The sequence below is a fragment of the Chiloscyllium punctatum genome, chromosome 16, assembly GCF_047496795.1.
Source record: "Chiloscyllium punctatum isolate Juve2018m chromosome 16, sChiPun1.3, whole genome shotgun sequence".
NCBI classification, from domain to species: Eukaryota; Metazoa; Chordata; class Chondrichthyes; order Orectolobiformes; family Hemiscylliidae; genus Chiloscyllium; species Chiloscyllium punctatum.
In genome coordinates, this window is record NC_092754.1 from 26,762,930 (window position 1) to 26,788,211 (window position 25,282).

The 25,282-nt window shown below is 44.4% G+C and overlaps 1 protein-coding gene across 3 annotated transcripts in view; it reads left to right on the plus strand.

The window, feature by feature from the left end:
• arhgef19 (Rho guanine nucleotide exchange factor (GEF) 19) overlaps positions 1–25,282 on the plus strand; it is an 88,867-nt gene that overhangs the window by 59,086 nt on the left and 4,499 nt on the right. For all 3 annotated transcript variants that reach the window (XM_072586550.1, XM_072586552.1, XM_072586553.1), the window contains 11 exons: positions 669–742; positions 2,123–2,370; positions 3,700–3,860; positions 6,098–6,250; positions 7,023–7,152; positions 7,585–7,659; positions 8,512–8,601; positions 14,107–14,270; positions 20,157–20,315; positions 23,958–24,040; positions 25,052–25,156. In XM_072586550.1, coding sequence (XP_072442651.1) covers positions 669–742; positions 2,123–2,370; positions 3,700–3,860; positions 6,098–6,250; positions 7,023–7,152; positions 7,585–7,659; positions 8,512–8,601; positions 14,107–14,270; positions 20,157–20,315; positions 23,958–24,040; positions 25,052–25,156 — 1,442 coding nt within the window. The remainder of the gene's footprint in view (positions 1–668; positions 743–2,122; positions 2,371–3,699; positions 3,861–6,097; positions 6,251–7,022; positions 7,153–7,584; positions 7,660–8,511; positions 8,602–14,106; positions 14,271–20,156; positions 20,316–23,957; positions 24,041–25,051; positions 25,157–25,282) is intronic.

Sequence of the window (25,282 nt, forward strand, 5' to 3'; positions counted from 1 at the left end):
ACTCTTAATCGCCATCTGAAATGGTCAAGCGAGCCACTTAGTTCAAAGGCAGTTATGGATGGGCAACATGTGCTGGCATTGCCCAATGATGCCCAAGACCCATGAGAGAATAAAGAAAAAAAATACACCAACTGTTGCAATCAGATTTAACACTTTCTCTTGAGACTGTGATATGGAGTGATCACTCTGATAAACATATGTGGTAACACACACACACTCATACACATTCACACACACATAACAAATCCACTTTCATATACAGACACACACCCTCAGTTACACACATACACTCCTTAACACAAGCACATGTACACACACACATACTCATATGTATAAACAGACACGCACAGACTCACACATATGTGCAAATGTGCACAGACACACATGCGCACACTCTCAGACACTCTGGTACACCATCATACATAATCACACAACCATCCATTCACCATACAAACTCTTGTACTCTCATAAATACGCTTGCACTCATGCAGACACAAATCCACCAACTCAACCATTTGTCAACATTAACATCAACAATTGAAATGCCAATTATATCGGTTCACAGCAATCCTTGTAAAACTCAGACAGTCAGTACTTCAGAGTTGCACTCTGGGTGTTAGAAGATGATGTTAAACGTAACGTGGAATTGTTTCTGCTTCTTTGTTCAGGAGAGTGGGGTCAGAAGGGGAACTGAATGAAAAACAGCTGCGAGAAAGGAGGCATTCCAGGTTTCTACTGAACTGTGAGTAAAACTGAATTCACTCCCTCCTCACGGGTATGTTCAGAATCGGGCTGTGTTAACATCCCATCCGTACTAGAAGAGTTCAGTGCCTTATCCAGTTCTCATTCTCTCCTCTTTAAAAGGTGCTGATCCTCATTGTGCTTTGCTTCCACTGATGCCCCATACCATCCATTAACTGAGCCCAGTCTGATCAACCATAGTCTCGATTGTTCAACTGGTAGCACTCTTGCCTCCAAGTCAAAATTTGTAGGTTTAGCCAAGGAAGTGCTGGTGTACTGGCAATGCCACTGTACTAGTAATCCAGAATAATGTTCTAGGGTCATGGGTTCAAGTCAGATGGTGAAATTTGAATTCAGTAAAAAGCTAGCCTAATGGTGACTGTGTGATCACAGTCAATTGTTATAAAAACCTATGTGGTCAACTAATTTACATGTTCTGGCCTATATGTGATTCCACTGCTGACTCTTAATTGGCCCCTTTGGGCAATTAGGGAAGGGCAATAAATGCTGGTCTAGCCAGTAATATCCTCACTCCACCAACGGCATTATCTGAAAACAGATTCCCTGTTCACCATCTTAATGCTGACTTTGGGAGGTGCTGTAGTTCCTTCGTTACCATGGTCAATTGCTTCAACGGTACTTCATTGGCTGTAAGAGCATTCAAAATGGTCCTGTAGTTATGGGAGATGCTATGTAAATGCAAATCTTCCTTTCCTTTCTGTGGAAAGTGGAGAAGCAAGTTCCATTATGTCCTCCCCTACGTTGTTCACATACCCATGTCCCAACAGCAGCCCTCGACCCTCCCTAACTCTGAGATACTGAGGCCCAATTGGACTTCACTATCAACCTGACTAAGCTAACAGAGTTTTAGCCATAAACCAAACTGGGTCTTTTGGGCTGCTCGCTTTGCGGAGACGTTGGGTTGGGGCGTTGAATTTTTAGCATTATTCAGAGGTTAATCAAGGAACCATGAGTTGGTGCAAAGAGGTTGACACAATTCAGAGGAACATCTGCAGCCTTCTGACAGGACTGGATCAAACCCTGGGGCCAGGTTTCCCAAAGAGAGGGGGAATTGGACAGCAAGTGGGGTGACGAGCTCTGAATTGGATATGATTGCTGTGTCATGGAGTTCTCCCTCTTTTCCTGGTCTCACAAGCCTGCTCTGCCCGGCCCCCCCTCTCCCTGTGAGAAACTTTGAGCCTTGAAAATAGGCTTACAGTGGGGACAATGTTTGGGAAGTTCTGGGGCGCTGAACATTAGCTAGCTGTCCCTGCACCTTCTTCTGGAGGGACTTTGCTTGCTCAGCTGTGGTTTCTGGTTCTGGTTGATGTTCTCAGCGCAGTGCACTGAGGATTTACTCCTGTACCGGTTTGTATTATAGCGATCCTGTACCAGGAGTACAGCAACGTGGCGAGTGACCGGGAAATCCAAAGACAGAAACGGGCTGACACAGTCATCGAGGAAGATGATGCGATCCTGGTCAGCAAGTACAGGTCGTTACCAAAGAACTCAAGCTGGTCCCACAGATCCGTCCGAGGGAACGCATTTGCTCTTTGGCAGGACATCCCGGATGTGCGGAGAAGTGGGTTACTGGATCGAATGGGCAATGAGCAACGGAAGCTGCAGGAGGTGTGTGAACCCTCTGTGTTAAACATTGTTTAGGCTTTGTACAGGAACCCAGCAATGGGACACATCTGCCCTGCTGTCCCAAGGTCAATCTCAGCGCCCAGAGAAAGCCTAACCATTCAGCAATATTTCAGTCCCCTTGTTTTTTAACATTATTCATTTCATATCTTATACAATCTTTTGCATCTCCCTTCCTGTTTCTCTGACTGTGAAACAGCCGCAGTAGAGGGGTATCAACGAGCTGCGAGAAGCTGTCTAGGCCCAGGCCAGGGTCACCTGCTTTCATTCTGCCCAAAGTATTTAGCCTCTCCCTGGCACCTGCCCAGTGCAGAGCTGGACTGAAGAACTAGGGGATGATTCGTGCCCCTGTAACCTTGAACCTTATTACATGAACCGCTGGGAAACTAGTGCCGGGTCAAACTTCCAAAACCGCCGCAGAGAAAGGATGTTTATTTCCCATTCCAATCAGCCTGTTCAGGTGATATGTTATGACACACCTCTGAGCATGTGAGTCTTGAACCTGGGCCTCCTGGCCGAGAGGTAGGGACACTACCACTGCATCACAGACAGGATTTATCTTTAGTCAGCCCAATAATAGCCTTTATTACCGTTAAAAGAATCCAACTTATCCATTAGATTCCCTCAGCCACGATCAAGTTTGATAGCATTTACCATGTCTAGTCCTGTTAGAAATTCCTGGGACCAGGAATCTTATTTTAAGGATAAGGGATCAATCTTTTAGGACTGAGATGAGGAGAAATATTTTCATCTAGAGCATGGCAAGCCTGTGGAATTCACTGCCACAGAATGTGGTTAAGGCTGAAACATTGTGATTTCCAAAAGAAGGCAAATGGAACTGTTGTGGCTAAAGGGATGAAGGGATATGAGGGGAGGATGGAATTAGGGTATGAGCTCGGTGATCAACCATGATCATATTGAATGGCTTCCTGCTGCTCCTCTCTCCTATGTCTATAGATTTCAATGAGTTCCCTGTCATTCATCTAAACTCCAGTGAATATAGTCCTAACTGGTCTAGTCTCTCTTCATACATCACTGAAACCTGTATCCTCAGAGCATTAACTTGGATTGCCCAGTCATCAGGCTGGGAATCCCTTTAGATTCAGACTATCCTCCTCTGCTGTTACTCACAACACTGTCCCCAGCTGGTTCCTGCTAAGGGATATTCTCGCCCATTTTACAATACAACTCATGTGCGTTCTTCCAGCGTTGTTCTGCCTTTTGCCCGGGTGCTTGTGACCCTGGGTTGAGTTTGGGTTGCTGTGTAAATCTGTGTCGACATTCTACCTCAGCTGCAATCTCTGTGTCCAACAGGCTAAATTTGAACTGGTCACTTCGGAAGGCTCTTACCTTCGGAGTCTCACCATTGCCGTCGAACATTTCAATAACTCCAGGGAGCTCCAGGGATGTCTCAACATTCAGGAAAAACAGTGGCTATTCTCTAAACTGCCCGATGTCAAAGAAGTCAGTGAAAAGTAAGTCTTGCAGCGATCATTGAAAAGAACTTGACCAATTTGACCATCTCCATAGATAATAGGATTAAGATCAGGAACAGCCTATTCCTCTAATAACACGGTTACTAAAATCTTTTCTGCACGTGGAACTGAGCCATAGAAAGCAGCAGGAGGCACTGCAGCTGACAGGAGAAGGGAGAGAAACAAGTCAGCCAGTGTTTCTATTAAGAGGGAATGGATTATGTTCGACTGTGATGCTGTTTGCAACCAAATAGCTTGCTAATGTTCAACACCTCGCTTTCGGAATTGAGTGGGTTCCAAATGAAGCTGCTCATTGAACCCTGTGCCAATCCATTTCCAGGTGCAAGGAGACTCCCTGCAGGAGTTGAGCTCAGGGTGGGGTGGGAGGGAGTGGCGGTGGTAGCATGGAATAATTCAAGGGGGAAATGTAGCCTGCTTTGCTTTTCTGTGCATCACTGGCAAAGCCACCAACATTGCGGCTCTTGAACTGAGTGATCCAGTCAGCTTTCAGAGGGCAATTGAGAATTAATCACATTGCTCTAGTCATATGTGGAGTAAAGATTTCCTCCCACAAAGGGCATTAGTGAGCCATTCCAATATAAAACAAAATCAGTGCTAATTCCATAGCTTTATATTCCAAATTTGTTTAATTCCATCAGCTGCCTGGTTGGATTGGAATCCATTTTCCCCAGGCATCAACCTAAGTGTTTGGCATAGCTAGTCCAGTGACCTTAACCGTGTCTGATAATAACCTCCTGCAGTCAATTAAATGCAACAGCTTTAACTAAAACTGTACAAGGCACTAGTCCGTACACAGAATGCTGTAAACAGCTTTGGACTTTCCTTATCTAAGGAAAGATCTACTGTCATTGGAGGGAGTCCAGAGCTGATTGACTAGGCTGATACTGGATGTGGAGACACTCTTCTGAGGAGAGGTTGAGTAAAGTGGGTTATTGGAATATAGAAGAATGAGAGGCCATCTTCTTGAACCACACAAGTTTTGACATCATAGATATGGAAAGGTTGTTTCCCCATGTAGAAGAGTCTAGGACCAGAGGTCATCATCCCAGGGTTTAAGACAGAGATCAGGGGGATTTCCTCTCTCAGAGTGTTGTGAATCTGTGGGATTCTTTCCCACAGAAGGCTGTTGAGGCTGGGACATTAAGGATATTCAAGGCTGGAACAGATTTTTAATCAGGAAGTGAATCAAAGGTTATGGGGAAGGCAGGGAAGCAGACTTGAGGATTATCAGAATATCCACGATCTCACGGATTCGATGGACCGAATGGCCTACTCTGTTCCTACGTTTTATGTCGTATGGTTTTATTGCAGCCAGAAATAATCCAGAGTAGTTTTGCCTGTGATATTTCCCTCTCTGTTTATAGATTGAAGCTGATGTGCCGAGTTGACTATAAAGAATTAATTTAGATAAATTATGTTGACCACACATTTGATGAAAGCTCTCATCAGCACTTGAAATAAGTATTTGCAACAAAATGTTCTATGTGATGTGTTTATTGTATCAGCTTAGTGAGTCTGGTGGGCAATCAGATGAATATTATCAGTGGAGGAGTGGGTGATATGGGAATGCAGATACCTCAAGCTTCCTAATATTGCAGCTGAGGCAGAAGAATGGCATGTAGCTGCTGGATAAAGTGCCAGACACCGGGGTGCTGTGTGCTGCCATCTCAGTGCAGAGCAGTCTGCATCCTGTCTGTGATTCAGGGAGAGCCAAGACTTACAGAGAATATCCCAAACTGCCTGACTGAGGCACCTCTGGAAGCGATCGTGAATTCTTGTCTGAGCCCCCCCAGGCCATTGCAGACCAACCCCAGTGTCAGTTCATCCAATCAAAAAAACAGGCACGAGAGGTGAACCCTCTCTTAACAGATAATTGGGTGAGGATTAACTTACTGAAGGAGAGCAATGATGTCAGCAGTTTAACAAGGGACTATATTTGCTGTTTCTAGAGACAGATAGATTTAAAGGTGATTCTGAGAATATGGGGATGTAGATCTGAAGGAAATGGAAACGAAGGTGGACGTGTGGGGTCAGAGGTTGAGAACTGGTGGGGGTTGGCCATACTTTTTGAGTCTCATGCCATGTTTCTATAGATACTTATGTTCCATATATCTCTTGGTTGTCACTCCCTTTGTAAGTATAGTTAATGTTAGCTGTTCTGTTCCTTGTTGGTAACTAGGGGCCTGGCTCTGTCTTGTCTACTCTGTTGTTCTCAGGTTCCTGCAGGAGCTGGAAGAGAGGCTGGAGAAGGACATCTTGAACTTTGATGTGTGTGACATTGTGTTGGCTCACTGCCCCGCCTTCAGGAGAGTCTATGTGCCTTACGTGACCAACCAGGCTTATCAGGAACAGACCTACCAGCGGCTGCTGTACGTGCAAACTTTTTTTCATGCAACAAGAGAGCAGATGAGTCTTCGGTTTTGCATGATCAACTTGCACAAAGTAATGGGAGGTTGGGATGGCTCCTTGATTCAATGTCCCATCAGTTGTGACCCTGAAAGGAGAAACCAGGAGGAACCAAGTATGATCTCCTGTCTGCACTATTGTCTTAGTGGCCCAGGGCAAGAAGGGGTAAAATCATTGAGCATCCCTGGTCCTAAACACAGTCCACCGAGTCCACCTGCAAAGTGGACACATGGTTTGAAGTCTTGCTTTAAAAGAAGAAGCAAAACTAACATTTGAATAGAGCTTCTCATAAGTAATAGATGCGCAAAAGGGCTTTACAGTCACTGCACCACTTTTTGAAGTGTGTTCATTGTTGAAATGTATAACCCCAGCAGCCAACATACACACAGCCAGCTCCTACAGGCTGAAATGTGCTTTGACCGGATAATATCATTTTTTCTGATCTTGACTGGGCCAGGATGCAGGGGAGAGCAGAGCTGTTCTTCAGAGTAGTGCCCTGGGATCTTTTAAACCAGTAGAGCATGCCTGGGTTTAACGTCTCATCTAAATTCCGACACCCCTGGCAGTGGATTGGAGTGTCCAAACATGGCCTTTGGTGCTCCAACCCTGGAAAGGGGCTTGAACCGAGAACCCCGTGACTCAGAATCCAAGTGTGATTTGCACTGGGCTCTTGGTAACACACAGACACAGCCAGGAAATATAGTAACTGAATTATTCTCTGGATCACCTCTGCAGGCAGGAGAATTCCAGGTTTTCCAGTGTGTTGACCAAGCTGGAGGAGGATCAGATTTGCCAACGACTGCCCCTCACTTCATTTCTAATCCTGCCTTTCCAAAGGATAATGAGGCTGAAGATGCTGGTGGAGGTAAAATGCCAATATTATAAATCTTCATAACAGAAAAGATGCAATACAATAAAATGCTAAGCTGTAAACCATAGAATCTTACAACACCGAAGGAGGCCATTTGGCCCACTGTAATTGTGCTGACTCTTTGAAGCAGCAATCCCAAGACAAGTTCAATGTTTTCCTCACAGCCCTGTAAACCTCTCCTCTAATGTACATATTTAATTCCCTTTTGCAAGTTAATATTGAATCTAACCACTGCCCTTTCATGTAGTCCATTCTAAACTGTAACAACTCGTTGTGTACATTTAAGTTCAGCTCATCCTCACATAAGTTCTCTCATTGTTTTGAACATCTCTATTAAATTTCCCCTTTCATTCTGTGCTCCAAGGTAAACAGATCTCGCTCCTTTTTTCTCTTGGATTAACTGAACGATGACCCTCTGTGTTACAGAATATATTGAAACGGACCAAACAGGGCTCCCAGGAGGAAGAGACAGCCACGAAGGCCTTCGACAAACTCAAAAAGGTGAAAGGCTCTGAATTTAAACCTGAAGTAGACACAGAACAGGAAGTAGAGAGTTGGAGAGTACATTGAAACCCGGGTGAGATCCAGACCAGGCTTGTTACAACTGTAAAAGGCATTGGTGAGATTGCACCTGGAGTACTGTGCACAGTTTAGGACACTATACTTATGAATGGGTACCCATTGGAAGCAGGTGAAAGAAGGCTCAGTGGATTGATTCATGGTTAAAGGCACTGTCTGTTGAAAGTTGAATGAGTTGGCCCTGAGTCATTGAAGATGAGAAGAATGAGAGGTGACCTCACTGAAACATGGAGAATTCTGAGGGGCCTCGATAGGGTAGATGCTGACAGGCCATTTCTCTAGAATTAAGAAACACAGTTTCAAATAATGGATCTTCCATGTAAGATGGAGAAAGGCCTTTTCTTAGAGGGTCATCAGTCTTTGGAATTCTCTTCTCCAGAGAATGTTGGGGCTGCGTTATTGAACACGTGTGAAATTAGTGAACCCAGACAGGTTTTGACGTTAATGGTTGCCACTAGCTTGATTTTTTTTCAAATTTCTACCTTCCTTTTATTGAATTCACCATCTTCTGTGGTGGGATTTGAACCATGTCCTCAGAACATTAACCTGGGGTTCTAGATTGCTAGTGCAGTGACATTACTACCTCTCCATCTGCATGCAGATGTTGAGGAGTTCAAGCTGTCTGATGTTATCAAAAAGGGGTTGAAAATTCAGGCCAGGATTGGATCCGGATGAATTCAATCTTTGTGCAATCTGGAACCTATACATTTAATCATAGTTCAAGCCAACAAAGAATAGGGCAAGTGTACTGACTGTAACGTCTTTCTCTATCAGCTCACACAGGAGTGTAATTCTAGTGTACAGTCAATGAAGAGGACAGAGGAACTCATTCACCTGAACAATAAAATCCATTTTGAAAGTAAGGTAAGCTGCTGTGTACAAAGGACACTGATTCAAGTCAGAGATGCCTTTGGTTTGTTTGGATAGAGTCAAATTCCAGTGTTTGTTTGTTTCCTTTATTTGTTGCTGTAGAAAGCCGAACTGTGTTTGTGACTAGGCACATATATAAAGATATTTTTTATGAATAAAGTATAATTTTGAAATAAAAAACACTTCCGTTGCAAGAGGGGCTCAGACCGATTTGGATAAGGTTGTCTGAGCAATCTGTAATCAGAGACAGGAGGGTGAGATTGCGAGTGAAGCAGGCATGACGATCGAAATGTTAGACAATCAGCTCTTGGAATTGTCCAATCGATTCAACTTTCTTGTAGTAACCTTGTGGATGGACAGGGTGGGTGCAGTGAGGATAAGTTGAGAGGACCATGTTACAGGACGTGGTGTGTATGTGTGTGTGTGTGCGATAGTATAGACTGGTATAGTCAGGAGAGAGCAACAGTTCTCTGGAGTAGGGGTCCACACAACATTGTTGCCTGCCCAGTGTCAGAATGCAGGACATCTGTTGTAGGTTGATGAGGAACTCGCAGTCAGAGGGGAAGGATCCAATTGTTATGGTGCACGTAGGGATCTATGACACAGGTAAGATTGGAAGCAGGTTCTGGCTTCGAAAGTATGAGCAGATAATAGCTGAATTAAAATGCAAAGCCTCAATAAAAAATGAAAGAACTGCAGATGCTGTAAATCAGGAACAAAAGCAGAAATTGCTAGAAAAGCTCGGCAGGTCCGGCAGCATCTGTGGAGAGAAATTAGAGTTAACGTTTCAGCTCTGTGCTTTTCCATCAACTTCTGTTTTTGTTGCAGAACCTTAATCTCTGGATTCTTATCTCACCCACAAGCAAATTGGTGTCGGGTAAATAATATCAGCGGGTCAGATGTGTGGCTCAATGATTGTTGCAGGTCAAATTGATTTTGATTCACGGGCATTGGCACCAAAGGGAGTGGTACCAGTGAGACGTTTTTCACCTGAATTATGCTGGGCCAGTATCCTGGAAAGTGGTGTTACCAGGCTGGTAGAGACAGCTTTCATTAAATAGTGGGGGCCAGGAATCAAGTCAAAGAAGGTGTGATAAATTCAATGAAAGACAGCAAAGTAGCCATAAGGGAATTGATCACCTGAGCGTGGCAGGAAGGGACAAACCATACAAACTCAACAGTGAGCAAACAGATTGCAAAAATAATGACAACATGGAATGGAAGTCACTGTATTTGAACGCGCACAGCTTTGGCAAAAGGATAGATGAATTGACAACACAAATGTAAATAAACAAGTGGGATCTTAAAGTCATTATGGAAGTTTATCTGAGATTGGGAACTAATTGTTCAAAGGTGTGCCACATTTAGGAAGGTGAGGCAAGAAGGAAATGGGGGTGAGGGAGCATTGTTAATAAAGGACAAGGTCAGTGTATTGGTGGGAGAGGAGCTTACTGGGAAGATCAGGTTTCTTGGAATTTAGAAACTGCAAGGGGCAGGAAACTTTGATAGAGATTGCTTCCAGGCCACCAAACAACAGTGGTAATGTAGAATATGGTGTAAATCAGGAAATCAGAGGAGTATGTAACACGGGTAGTAATGATGAGGCACTTAACCTATATATAAACTGGATAAATCTTGTAAACACATTTTCTGTGGAGGAAAAATTCCTGGAATGTATACGAGATGGTTTTCTAGAAACAGTGTGTTGAACCAGCTAGAGATTGAGCAATTTTGGGTCTAGTGTTGTGCAATGATAAGCTGCTGGATAACAATATTGTTGTAATGGAAGAGTGATCATTTTACATTAAAATTGGAAGTGACATAGTTCAATCTAAAATTAAGATGTTAAATTTAAACAAGAGAAACTGTGGAAGTAGGAGAGGTAAATTGGTCATAGGGAATTGGAAAATTACATTAAAAGATACAATGATAGACAGAGAATAGTTAGCAATTAAATAATTAATATACATTTACAACAAATTGACATTACTTTAAGGTTCAAAAACCAAATAGGATAGGTGATCAATATCAGCTAACAAGTTAAACATTGTATTCAATCAAAGGAAATAGCTATAAAGTTGTCAAAAATATAGTTAACCTGAAGATTGGCAATAAGTACTGTGTATACTTTTAGGAAGGATGTTATTCAATTGGAAAGGATGCAAAAAAGATTTACAAGGATGTTACCAAGATTGGAGGGTTTGAGTTAATTGGAGAGTCTGAATACACTGGGACTTCTTTCTGTGGAGCATAGGAGATTGAGAGGTGATCTTATAGGGGTTTATAAACTCATGAGGGGCATGGTTAAGGTAAGTAGCCTAGGTCTTTTCCTCAGGGTAGGACAGTCCCAAAACGGGAGGGTATAGGTTTAAGGTGAGAGTGGGACGATATAAAAGAGATCTGAGGGGCACCTCTTCCACACAGAGGGTGGTACATGAATGGAATAAAGTGCAAGAGGAGGTGGTGCTGGCTGGTACAGTTGCAGCATTTAGAGTGATAGAGCTGTACAGCACAGAAACAAACTCTTCATCCAACTCGTCCATGCTGACCAGATATCCTAACCTAATCTGGTCCCATTTGCCAGCATTTGGCCCATATTGCTCTAAACCCTTCCAATTCATATATACATCCAGATGCATTTTAAATACTGTAATTGTATCAGCCTCCACCACTTCCTCTTGCACTTCATTCCATACCCGCACCATCCTCTCTGTGAAAAGTTGTCCCTTTGGTTCCTTGTAAATCTTAAACCTTAAATCTCACCTTAAACCTATGCCCTCTAGTTTTAGACTCAGCTACCCTGGGCAAAAGATCTTGGCTCTTCGCTCTAACCATGCACCTCATGATTTTATAAACTTCGGAGGTCACCCCTCAGCTTCTGATGCTCCAGGGAAAAAAGCCCCAGCCCATTCAGCCTCTCTCTACAGCTCAAACCCTCCAACTCTGGCCACGTCCTTGTAAATCTTTTCCAAACCCTTTCAAATTTCACAACATCCTTCCTATAGGAGGGAGACCAGAATTGAATGCAGTATTCCAAAAGTGGCCTAACCCATGTCCTGTAAAGCCGCAACATGACATCTCAACTGCTATACTCAATGCACCAACTGATAAAGGCAATTGTCTCAAACGCCCTCTTCATTAATCTGTCTACCTGAGACTCCACTTGCAAGGAACTACGAACTGCACTCCAAGGTCCCTTTGTTCAGAAACACTCCCCAGGACCTTACCATTAAGTGTATAAGTCCTGACCTAATTTGCTTTCCCAAAATGCAGTACCTTACATTTATCTAAAGTAAACTCCATCTGCCACTCCTCAGCCCACCAGGGCAACTGATCAAGATCCTGAAGACATTTGGATAGGGGTGTGTATAGGAAAGGTTGAGAGGAATGTGGGCATGCTGGATGACTGTCCTGGCATGGATTGAGAATTGGTTAATGGACAGAAAGCAGAGTAGGAATAAACAGGTTGGCAGATTGTAAACAGTGGGATATCAGAAGAATCTGTGCTTATGCCTCAGCTATTCACAACCTATATCAATGCTTTGGATGTGGAGCCAAAATGTTAATATTTACAAGTTTGCTGATAACACAAAACTTGGCGTGAATGTGAATTGTGAGGAGATGCAAAGAGCTTTTGCGAGGATTTTGACAGGCTGAGCTAGTGGCAAGAATATTGTGGATAGAATAAAGTTTGGAAAAATGGGAAGTTGTCCCCATTAGCAGGAAGAATAAAAATTGAAAGTATTTTTTTAACAGTGAGAAACTGGGAAGTGTTGATGTCCAGCGGGACCTGGGAGGCCTTCTATATAGGTTAGTATTCCCATAATGTTGGAAAGCAATTAGATAATCCCATGGAGTGTTGGCCTTTATTATAAGTGGATTTGAGTACAGCAGTGAAGTTGTCTTGCTGCTATTGTATAGAACCTTGCTAAGACTTCACTTATATATTGTGTACAGTTTTGGTGTCCTTACCTAAGGAAAGATATACTTTCCATAGACAGTGTGCAATAAATGTCCCTCAGACAGACCCCTGAATTGTCCTCTTTGGGGGCACTTAGGGAAACCAGGTCAATATTGTCTGGAACTTAGAAGGGGATCTCATTGAAACATCTGAAATTCTTACAGAACTTAACAGGGTAACTAAGGGAGAATTATGTCCTCTGACTGGCAGAATTAGGGATAAACCATTTCAGACTGTGGTGAGGAGGAATTTCTTCACTCAGTGGGTGGTAAATCTTTGAAATTCTCTAGCCCAGGCAGCAATGGACCTTCACACCGTGAGTATTTTCAAGACAGAGGTCAAAATGTTTCTGGATATTAAGGATAATAAAGGATATAGGGACACTCCAGGAGAATGGGAATTGAGGTGGAAGATCAGCCTTGATCTTATGAGTGGTAGAGTGAGCTTGAGGGACCAAATGGCCTACTCCTGTGTTCCTTTGTGCTGTGCTTCCCCACTGTAGCCATGCTATTTGGGGAGTGCTCACAGGGAGACTGAGAATAATCAGGTTCCACTCCCCATGCCAAGTGAGAGAGGGGAGGCTGAGTTGTTGCTCAAGGGACTGCCAGGGGCCAGACCCAAGGGAAGTCACAAGAAGAGGAACTCCAAGTGCATGTCCATGTGCTTGTTCACCGCTGGTGCTGAGGCACAGCCTGTCAGCTGAGCTGTGAGAGACACTAACCGACAACATTGAGCACTCCGAGTACCTAATGGGGAGATGAATGCTGCGGAGTGAAACCTGCTCCTGAAATGCAGCTCAACTTCAGAAGATGGCCCTCTGCTCCCCAGACTTCCATCTGATACCAGTCAAATTAACCAGACTATAGCAGGCTGGTTAGCTCAGTTGGCAGGTTGGTTGGTTTGTGATGCAGCGTGGTGCCAACAGAGTAAATTTAATTGGGAAGTCACCTTGCCTTCTCGGGACTCTCCTCACCATCACTTATGTCTCTCTCTCTCTAATGAGAGAACAGTCCTCTGGGACCATGGTGACTTTACCTTTACTATAAGTGATGATGCAGAAGGGTTCAGCGATTTGAACCAGTCTCCTCTCATATGCTGAGTCAGTGAGAGCTCCTAAAGTAAGAATTATACCCCTATTCCAATAGGCTGCCCAGCCAACCTTTCTGAGTGAGCTGCTAATTTTGGGAGTGAATTAAGGGGTGGTTTTAGTTGTTGGTGGAGCATCTGCTAACATGGCATTGAAATTGCTGAGCTGTTTGCAGCCTTACAACTGAATGACAGAGAAAACTCCAGCTCATCAGTTTTGAGTTGATTCAGACTCAGGTTCCCAAAGTGAAAAGAAAAATATCCTGCCCACTGCACATTTCCTGGAAAATTTCTCATTTCCGACAAACTCGCTGTCATTTTGGGGAGCAGAGCGCAAAATGATTTTACTTCCACTTTGTGGATGAACCCAGTGGATGGCAGGAAATGGTTAAGGATCTGATTCAGAACTTTCAGTCATGAATTTCTGAGCTTGGTGTTCTCTCTCTTTGCAGATTTTCCCACTGATCTCTCAGTCCCGCTGGCTGGTGAAGCATGGGGAACTGACTGAAGTAGATTCCCAGGTCAACAACACCACGGGGTCGAAGTTCAAGCTCTCCACGAGGCCTATTTACCTGCATCTCTTCAATGACTGCCTCCTGCTTTCCCGAAAAAAGGAGTAAGTTTGCCCTCCATCATCAGATACTCCCGTTTGGTAACAACCACAGCTGCCTCTTGTGTCCTGACCTCCTTGACTTTTCTCTTTCCCATTGTTTTTAACCGTCCCCCTCCTCTTTGCTTCAGGTCATTAACGAACATTGATTCATTCTAACCTGACAGGAGGCAGTTCTCACTTGACGTCACCAGATGGCAGCACGCATTTTAAAATCTCAATGGTTTTAGAGAATGGAAGAGATGATGTCACAGAAGAATAATTGAGCAGCAAGGGTTTTGCCAAAGAAAGCAATTGATATGAGGAAGAAATTTTAAATAAAAAAACACAGCAAGGGGGTTAGAATCTGGAACATCAACCCACTGAGAGAGTGTGGAGGCAGGTCCACACTCGCACACCTACCATCCCCACTCGCACAACCATGAGCAGAGATGTATTGCTGAGGCTACATTAGGCTCTGGTCAGACCACATTTGGAATATTGTGAGCAGTTTTGGGCCCTGTATCTCAGGAAGGATGCGCTGGCCTTGGAGAGGGGCCAGAGGAGGTTTACAAGGGGATGAAGGGCTTGTTATATGAGGAGCAGTTGAAGACTCTGGGTCTGTACTCGATGGAGTTTAGAAGGATGAAGGGGGACGGCATTGAAACTTACAAAATATGGAGAGGCCTAGATAGAGTGGAGATGGCAAAGATGTTTCCCGAGTAGGAGAGACTAGGACTCGATGGCATAGCCTCAGAGTGAAGGGACAATCTTTTAGAACTGAGATGAGGAGGAATTTCCTCAGCCAGGTGGTGGTGACACTGTGGAACTCATTACTATAGAAGGCTGTGGAGGACAAGTCATTGAGTGTATTTAAGTCAGAAATAGATGGGTTGTTGATTGGTAAGGTGATCAAGAGTTACAGGGAGAAGGCAGGAGAATGGGGTTTAGAAACAGATCAGCCATGATTGAATGGCAGAGCAGACTCGATGGGCTGAATGGCCTAATTCTGCTCCTATATTTTATAGTGTACGAGTGCACACAGCACGCGCCCACACTCACACAAGCCACACACAGACTCAGTAACCCACACACGCGCAAATACATTCAGACCACCAAAACTGACAAAGAAAAGGAATTTCCAGCTCTGTGCCTTCAACACAGGCTGTGTTGTTGGGAACACTGCTCATCCTGATCCAAAATCTGTCAATGCTACTCCACCTCCCCATTTTCTCTACAGACCCTTCAGTGTTGAAAAGTCATATCGGACTCAAAATATTAACTCTGCTTTCACTCCACAAATGCTGCCAGACCTGCTGAGTTTCTTCAGAAATTCTGTGTTTGATTTAGACCTCCAGCATTTGCAATATTATATCCTTGGTGATTCAGTTTTTTTCAGAAGACATTGTTGCATGGGTCTGACACATGTCCGCCACGTCTAGTGTCCTGAGCAGTTCCTCTTTACACCCCTTTTGAAGAAATGGTAAACAATTAAACATCCCTGTTAAAGAGATGCATCCATGTCACTGTTACAAAAACCACAAGCATCAAAGCCATGCAATAAAATGCCAGGGCAGCAAAGCAATATTCTAAAAATATTGTCAGAAACTGCATCCCACGAAGTTGCAGATCCAAGTGGGGGCACCTTCAACCCTCCCCCACTTCAGCATGTGTAGTGCCACATTCAGGGGCTCTGCAGGAATCCCAGGATACACATGTACTTATCTCAGTCATGTCCTGTTGGACACTCACTCACTGCATCAGGGACATGAGGAGCCAGAGAGATCCTGAATTCCAACAGAGAAAGCTAAAAATCACACAACACCAGGTTATAGTCCAACAGGTTTATTTGGAAGTATAAGCTTTCGGAGTGCTGCTCCTTTGTCAGGTAGCTAGTGGGGCAGGATCAGAGGGCACAGAATTTATCGCAAAAGCTCATACACTGATGCAATATATTGAACAAACCTAGATTGCTGTCAAGTCTTTCATCTTTTAGCATAGGTTGCAGGTTTTGATTCATTAATATATAAGTCCCAGAACTTTTTTCAAGTCACGTTCCTGAGACAACTTACTGTTTTATTAAAAAAAGATGACCTCTCAGCTTAGACAATGCATTAAAAGTGTGAGGTGAGAATCTGTATGTCAGACTGGTTCTATTTCCAAAATAGGAATTTATAAAATGTCACATGGATGACAAAAAACATCGACTGCCAACAGATTGTGTGCTTTTTGAACAAAACAGATTAAAATAGCCACTCCATTAACTATCTGATGAAGGAGCGGCGTTCCAAAAGCTAGTGCTTCCAAATAAACCTGTTGGACTATAACCTGGTGTTGTGTGATTTTTAGCTTTGTCCAGCCCAGTTCAACACCAGCACCTCCACAACAAAGAAAACCAGAGAGAACAAAAATAGCTGAAGCAAAAATAAGGGCTGCCAAAGTTGATTTGTATAAAAGTACTCTTGACAGCTGGATTGAAATCAAGTCCTTGAGTAATACACAGACCCACCACAGTCATGAACTGAACATCAGGAATTGAAATTATTTGCAGAGGTTAAAGGCGGTTGAGTATATTTACTGGAAAAGAGAGGTTGCAAGGTCACTTAATTGAAATTTTCCAGAGTTAGAACTTCAGGGAATTGACCAAGTTAGTTCGGGAACAACATTTTCAGTAACACGGGGTTTAAATCCCAGCAGAGGAGTAGGAAAGGAGAAGGAATGGAATTTTATTGTCAGAAGTTAGGAGAAAAGGACATCAAAATGGCCAGTATAAGTTAGTGTTATCTAATTGTATTGTTAAGGATTAAAAATTGGAGTTAAGTCATTAAGTATTGAACATACATAAAGGAGAACTGCAATCAGCAGCAAATTTTAATTTAATAAGTTGTTTTGATGGTTCTGGTTTTGATAGCAGTACCAAGGATGCATCCCTTTAATGGAGATGTTTCATTGTTTATCATTCCTTCAAAAGAGATATAAAGAAGAACTGTTCAGGACACTGGATCTATTGGACATGAGGCTGACCCATGTAACACTGTCTTCCGAGAAAAAAAAAATAACCATCAAGAAAAGGATATAATACTACAAATGCTGGAGGTCTAAAACAAACAAAGACAATTCCTGGAGAAACTCAGCAGGTCTGGCAGCATTTGTGAAGAGAGAAGCAGAGACACTTTGAGTCAGATATGACTTTTCAAAACTGAAGGGTCTGGAGAATTGATGGCTTGTATTCTGTAGAGAAAATGAGGGTTGGAGTGGCAAGTGGGGAAGATGTTGCACAGCGCAGGAAATGCTAATGACAGCAGAGAAGGGTTAGAGATGCAGATTAAATGTTAATGGTGGGTGTTATAGCAGAAAATAGATTAGTTCTACTTTGAACAAACCCATGCAAGCAAGGTTCCATGTGACGGATGGGATGGATGGATGGAAGGTGCGTAATCAAAGTGGAGGAGAGTGTTCATGCTCTGAAGTGGTCCACGTTGAGTCCTGAAGGCTGTAAAGTGTTGAAGTGGATGATGAAGTGCAGTTCTTCCACTTTGTGTTGGGATTCACTGGAACACTGCAGCAGGTTTAGGACAGGAATATTAACATGGGAGCAATATGTATAGGCTGAGGTTAGAAACAGGAAAGGAGAGATCACCCTGTTGGGAGTTTTCTTTAGGCCTCCAAATTGTTCGAGATGTAGAAAGGATAGCAATGATAATTCTGGATAGGAGCGAGAATAACAGGGTAGTTGTTACGGGGTCTTTAACTTTCCAAATATTGACTGGAAATACTATAGTTCGAGTACTTCAGATTGGTCAGTTTTTGTCCAATGTGTGCCAGATGGTTTCCTGACACAGTATGTAGACAAGTCAACAAGTGGCAAGGCCACATTGGATCTGGCAATGGGTAATGAACCTGGCCAGGTGTTAGATTTGGAGGTTGGTGAGCACTTTGGTGATAGTGACCACAATTCTTTAGATTAGATTAGATCTATGGTAAGCTATTGCATAACATACAGAGGCATGGGATTGAGGTAATTTAGCAGTTTGGATTAGAAATTGGCTAGCTGAAAGAAGACAGAGGATGGTGGTTGGTGGGAAATGTTCATCCTAGAGTTCAGTTACTAGTGGCATACCGCAAGGATCTGTTTTGGGGTCACTGCTGTTTGTCATTTTTATAAATGACCTGGATGAGGGCATAGAGGGATGGGTTAGTAAATTTGTGGATGACACTAAGGTTGGTGAAGTTGTGGATAATGCTGAATGATGTTGCAGGTTACAGAGGGATGTAGATAACCTGCAGAGCTGGGCTGAGAGGTGGCAAATGGAGTTTAATGTAGAAAAGTGTGAAGTGATTCACTTTGGAAGGACTAACAGGAATAAGGAGTACTGGTAAGCTTCTTGGTAGTGTAGATGAGCAGAGAGAGCTCAGTGTCCATGTACATAGATCCCTGAAAGATTCCTCTCAGGTTGATAAGGTTGTTAAGAAGGCACGCTATGTGTTAGCTTCTCTTGGTTGAAGGATTGAGTTACAGAGCCATGAGATTGCATTGCAGCTGTACAAAGCAGTGATGTGGAGGATTGCATTCAGTTCTGGTCACCACATTATAGGAAGGATGTAGAAGCTTTGGAAAGGGTGAAAAGGAGATTTACTAGGATGTTGCCTGGTATGGAGGCAAGGTCTTATGAGGAAAGGCTGAGAGAGTTGAGGCTATTTTTGTTAGAGAGAACGTTGGGAGGTGACTAACTTGAGACATATAAGATAATCAGAGGGTTAGATTGTTTGGACAGTGAGAGCCATTTTACTTGAATGATGATGGCTAACACGAGGGGACATAGCCTTAAATTGAGAGGTGATAGATGTAGGACAGATATCAGGGGCAGTTTCTTTACTCAGCGTAGTAGGGGCGTGGAATGGTCTGCCTGCAACTGTGGTAGACTCACCAACGTTAAGGACATTTAAATGGTCATTGGATAAACATATGGATGAAAATGGAATACTGTAGGATAGATAGGCTTCAGATTGATTCCACAGGTCAGCGCAACATTGAAGGCTGAAGGGCCTGTACTGCGCTGTAATGTTCTATGTTCTAGGTGACAACTGACTGCCAGGTCGGGTACATTCCTACAGACAGGGTAGGGGTGTCCCACAAAGTTATCCCTTATGCAGTGTTTGGTGGGAGTGATGGAAGAGGGAAACAGGCCCCTGCAGAATGCTGACGGGATAAGATTTGTTTGTTGGTGTCCTGCTGAAGGTGGCAGAAATGGCAGATGATGATCCTTTGAATGCAGAGGCTAGGGGGTGAAAAGTGAAGTCAAAGGCAGCCCTGTCAGTGTTCTGAGGGGGAACAAGAAAAGGTGAGTCCGGAAGTACAGGGAGTAGGTCGGATATGGCTGAGGGCTCTGTCACCCACAGAGGGTGTGGAATCAGAACAAACACGAAGGAGAGGAAGAAATGGAGGAACAGAATGGAGTCCAAGTTGGAAGCAGGTTGCGAGGTAGTGTAGCTGAGATAACTGTGGGGCTCGATGGGTGTGTGATGGATATCGCTGGACCAAAAATGAAAATTTCCTCAGAAATGGAAACAGGGAAGTTGAGGAACGGAAAACAATAAGAGTCAGAGGGGGATGAGGTGAAGGTGAGAGAACGATAGAACTTAGGAGCAAAATATCTGAGGAGGAATTTTGAACAACAACGAGTTGGAATGTTTCTTGTTTCAGTCATAGTTGGGCCCCCTCTTCCAAAACGTTTTTCACTAGTACCTCACTGACTACATCAGTGCTATGTCCTGCTCTTGTCTGGAATTGAGAAAAAACAACTAATTTGTGGTCCCCCATCCTCGAATGGTGGAGAGGGTCATTTTAATGATCTTGGCAACTTAAATAGATGAGTATATTATGGCTGCTGACTGAAACTTTGTCTCCCTCAGTACAGGGAAATTCGCTGTCTTTGTACATGCCAAGAGCCAGGAGCTGAGGCCGAAGGACCTGAACATGAAGGTGCACGGGATCCCAGGCCACGTCTTCCACTTGCAGCTCCTGGAGAAGGGTCACGTGAAGCAGCAGATCTTGTTGCGAGCCCGCACTGAGTGAGTAAGCCAGTACTGGGGCGAGAGAGCAGTAAAGGCCATTTGCAGAGTGATTCCAGCACTTGAATCGATGTTGGTATGGGCCCTGGGAGCACAGACTCCTAATTAACCTGCCTTTTTAATCCATTCATTTCCCAAACAGGGCACCTTTTCTATCAAGGTGAATAAAAAGACATGACACCGTGGGCGGCACGGTGGCGCAGTGGTTAGCACTGCTGCCTCACAGCGCCTGAGACCCAGGTTCAATTCCCGCCTCAGGCGACTGACCGTGTGGAGTTTGCACGTTCTCCCCGTGTCTGCGTGGGTTTCCTCCGGGTGCTCCGGTTTCCTCCCACAGTCCAAAAATGTGCAGGACAGGTGAATTGGCCATGCTAAATTGCCCATAGTGTTAGGTAAGGGGTAAATGTAGATGTAGGGGTATGGGTGGGTTACGCTTCGGCGGGGCGGTGTGGACTTGTTGGGCCGAAGGGCCTGTTTCCACACTGTAAGTAATCTAATCTAATCAAAGTCAAAAAGTGTCACGCTGGGAAAGCACAGCCGGTCAGGCAGCATCCAAGGAGCAGGACAGTCGATGTTCTGAGCACAAGCTCTTCATCAAGAATGTGTTCCTGATGAAAAGCTTATGCTTGAATTGTCGATTCTCCTGCTCCTCGGATGCTGCCTGACCTGCTGTGCTTTTCCAGCATGACACTTTTTGACTCACATCTCCAGCATCTGCGATGCTTGCTTTCTCCTGGATGACACCACCAAAGGAAACACAAACTAAAATAAAGCACCGCAGATGCCGACAGCTTGCAACCCAAGCAGAAAATTGCTGGTGGAACTCAGCAGATCTGCAGAGAGAAAGCAGAGTTCATGTTTCAAGTCCGGTAACTGCTCGTTCTAAAGAAGGGTCACTGGACCCAAAACATTGACTCTGTTTTTCTTCACTGCCGTTGCCAGACCTGTTGAGTTTCTCCAGCAATTGCAGTTTTTGCTTATGAACTGATGTAGATCCAGTCGACCAGCTTGCTCATGATCAATAACCAACCAGCCATAATTTGTTCCAGTATCTGACAAGTCTGCTGGGACCCAGAGAATGAATCCCGTTTTACTGTTACATTTTTTTCTTAGCTCACTGAAACCTTCAGTCCTGTAGCATGTTTGAGCCCCTGTCCGAATTCACTGCACAACCACCGTGACAAGGCAGACTCTCACTGGGGTTCACACCCGGGCGGGACGGACCGTGTGATAAAACTAAACTATTTCTCCAGAGCTTGGTGAATACATACGTTAGCCGGAAAACACTCAGGGATGGAGACCCAGATGTGAAAATGCAGCTGCTGGCTCCTGGGGACAAGTATCAGAGGCCAGTCAGTGCCATCCAGCCAGAGATTGAGACCTGAATTAACAATGTGGCCTTCAGTGAGTTAGATTTTGGGAGCATGGGCTGAGAGTTTAAGCAAGTTCTGGATTAGTGGTGCTGGAAGAGCACAGCAGTTCAGGCAGTATCCAACGAGCAGCGAAATCGACGTTTCGGGCAAAAGCCCTTCATCAGGAATAAAGGCAGTGAGCCTGAAGCATGGAGAGATAAGCAAGTTTAATCAAGTTATCAGCTCGTAAATCTAGCTCCTGAGTCCTCTCATGGTCTCAGTTGATTTTTGCGCCCAGTTTCTATTTTTACACACTTTTTTTTGGGAATGGGAATGGATGATCTCCCCAGGGCATATCTAGCTCTGACCTGGCACAAAAGACTTGGCTGAGGATCTGGTGAGCTTTGCCCAGTTAACCAGCAGGTGGCCCCAAACTCCAAACATCCATAACAGATTGCTGGGAAATTGCTGGGAAAACTCAGCAGGTCTGGCAGAATTAACTGAAGAAGTTCTGAAAAAGGGTCACTGGACCCTAAACATTAACTCTGCTTTCTCCCCATTGATTCTGCCAGACCTTGCTGAGTTTTCCCAGCGATTTCTGCTTCTATTTCTGATTTCCAGGATCTGCAGTTCTTTGGTTTTTTTTACCTAAAGTCTGTTGCAGGAGAAGGAAAATTAACGTTCAGGATATTACCCCTTTGTTTGAATTAACTGGGGAAGGCAGCACAACTTCAGTCTCAAAGGGAAAACTTTAAAAAGACTCACTAACCTGCAAATTACTGCATAGAAAACTGTTCTAACCCCATAGCAAAACATCTCACCAGGGCAAAAGGAATTGTGAGAGTATTTAATGGGGTAAAGTGAAGAGAAAAAAAATGACAGGTCTGAAATGGAAACAGATGATAATAGATGATAGGCAATAGAGAATAGGTGCAGGAGTAGGCCATTCTGCCCTTCGAGCCTGCACCACCATTCATTATGATCATGGCTGATCATCCTCAATCAGAATCCTGTTCCTGCCTTATCTCCATAACCCTTGATTCCACTATCCTTGAGAGCTCTATCCAACTCTTTCTTAAACGAATCCAGAGACTGGGCCTCCACTGCCCTCTGGGGCAGAGCATTCCACACAGCCACCACTCTCTGATGATGGGAGGGGGGTTGATAAGTTTGTCAGCTCCACAAGAGGAAAACCAAACAGCATCATCAGTTCAGATATAAAAACATAAATTGCATGAAAAACTCAGTAGGTCCGGCAGCATCTGTGTAGAGAAAGCACAGTGAGTGTTTCAGAGTCACTGGATCCTGCCAGAGCTGCTGAGTATTTCCAGCAATTTCTGTTTTTGTCTCTGGTTTCCAGCATCCACAATTTGTGGGTTCTTTTTCCCCTTTAGTTCAGATGCTTCCCTCCTGTCAGATCCAACCTTTCAACTCGGCACCGCCCTCATGACCTGCCCCACCTGTCCATCTTCCTTCCCACCTATCCACTCCACCCTCCTCTCCGACCTATCACCATCACCCCCACCTCCATCCACCTATCTCATTCTCTGCTACCTTCCCCCCAAGCCCCACTCCCCCTCCCATTTATCTCTCCACCCCCTCAGCTCACAAGCCTCACTCCTGATGAAGGGCTCTTGCCTGAAACGTCGATTTTCCTGATCCTCGGATGCTGCCTGGCCTGCTGTGCTTTTCCAGCACTGCACTCTCGACTCTGATCTCCAGTAAACCTGACAGGTCAGTTAAAATTAACATTGCCTTGGAAACCACTTTGCATCATCAGCAGCACCTCATGCTGTGGGGTCCAGGAAGGATACAGCTTAGGTCAGAAGTTTGAAAGTTAATAGTCAGAACAGAGGGTTGCAAAGAACCCAGCGGAATATTTTTATTTATTATATTCGACCTACTGAGAACAGTGTTTGAGACCAAAGTGGGAATGGGAGAGTTCAAGGGGCAGGGTTCAGCAAAGTCGAAGTGTATACACTGAGGAACCAGGTCTCCTGATTGAGGGGGGAGATGGTGCATATCGGATTGGTGGGGGTGAGCACACAGTTGTTGTTTTCCAAGCAGCGTCTGAGGCTTTGGACAACTGCGTAGGAAAAGGTTAATAGAGAAATGGCGCTGACCTACCTGGAGATGAATAAGCTGCAAGCTGGAGGGGTGGACACTAGAATTAAGATATACAGCAGTCAGAGACTGTAAAAATGTACCCAATCTTGCTCACATACAGACCCATGTACCCAATCCTGCTCACTTACAAAATCTATTGTATTTTCCTCACCTCTACTTGCAGGAGTGAGAAGCAGCGTTGGATAACGGCCATGCTCCTCGCAGACAAAGGGATCGACACAGAATATGTCGGACTGGAGAAGGATGGTGAGATTCATGCACAGTGCACACAGGATGGTGTTTTTGAGTTTGCACCAAATGGTAGATGCCATGTTGGCTCCCTGTCGGTGTTGAAATATCCATTGTACACTGCCAGTGTTTAATGCAAGGGAAGTCGTGGCTGGTGAGCGTGTCTGTCCTTGGCTGAGGTTACTTACTGAAAGCTCAATTGCAATAACAACTTGCACTTATATAGCATCTTCAACATAATAAAAAGGAAATGTTTCGTCTTAAAACAAGTGGTTTAATTAACCCTGAACTTTCCTGTTCTGTTGGGTAATCTAGGGACTGAATCAGCCTATAGATGCACACATTACACAATTAACATCAGATTGTCTTACATTCCTAACCCCTCTTTAACGTAGGTAAAATCTCTGAAGATGCTCCAAAGAAATGAGGAAAACCGATATTGGGAAAATTCAGCCTCAGGTAGCGGTCTTTTCCCAATTGGGTTCACTCGTGCCTCTGAGTCAGATCTTCCATGGTGCAGGTCCCATTCTCGAGACTTGGGCACAATGTTCAGGCTGATGCTGCAGTGTGACACTAAGGGAGTGCTGTCCTGCTACAGGCACCTTTCAGGTGAGATGGTAAACCGAGGCCCCGCCTGCACTATCAAGGCTGGAAACAAAACACGGGAGTTCTTCATGGTGGCTGGCCAACATTTGCCTGTCACCCAACATTACCAGAGCAGATCATCTGATCATTTACCGATTCCAGTGCTTGGGATCTTGCTGTACACAGGTCAGCTGCCATCTTTCTGACATGATAGCAGAGGCAACTACAATAGTACTTTATTACCAGTAGTGCAAAGTGGAGCATCCTGAGGTCATGCAAGGTGCTATATAAATGCAACATTTTTGTTGTGGCATAGGATTGATGACTGTGGCTGATTCTCTCCCCCATTAAAACTGAATAGCATGTGGCTTTGTGCTACGTTTCAGCTGTTGCCATATATAGGCCACACAGACCGGGATACTAACGTTTTACCTTTCAACCCAGACATTCCTCAGGTCCAGTGCATCAAGACGTACAAACCCCAGGAAGCGGATGAGCTGGCACTGGAGAAGGCCGATGTCCTCGAGGTGAAAACAAGAACCAAAGACGGTGAGAGAAACCACACTCTCCTCACGGGTCAGAGCATGTCTAGGGAATGCAGAAAACATGAGCGCTGGAATAGGTGACCATTCAGTCCCTCGGGAATACTCCTACATTCAGTACAGATCCTGGCTG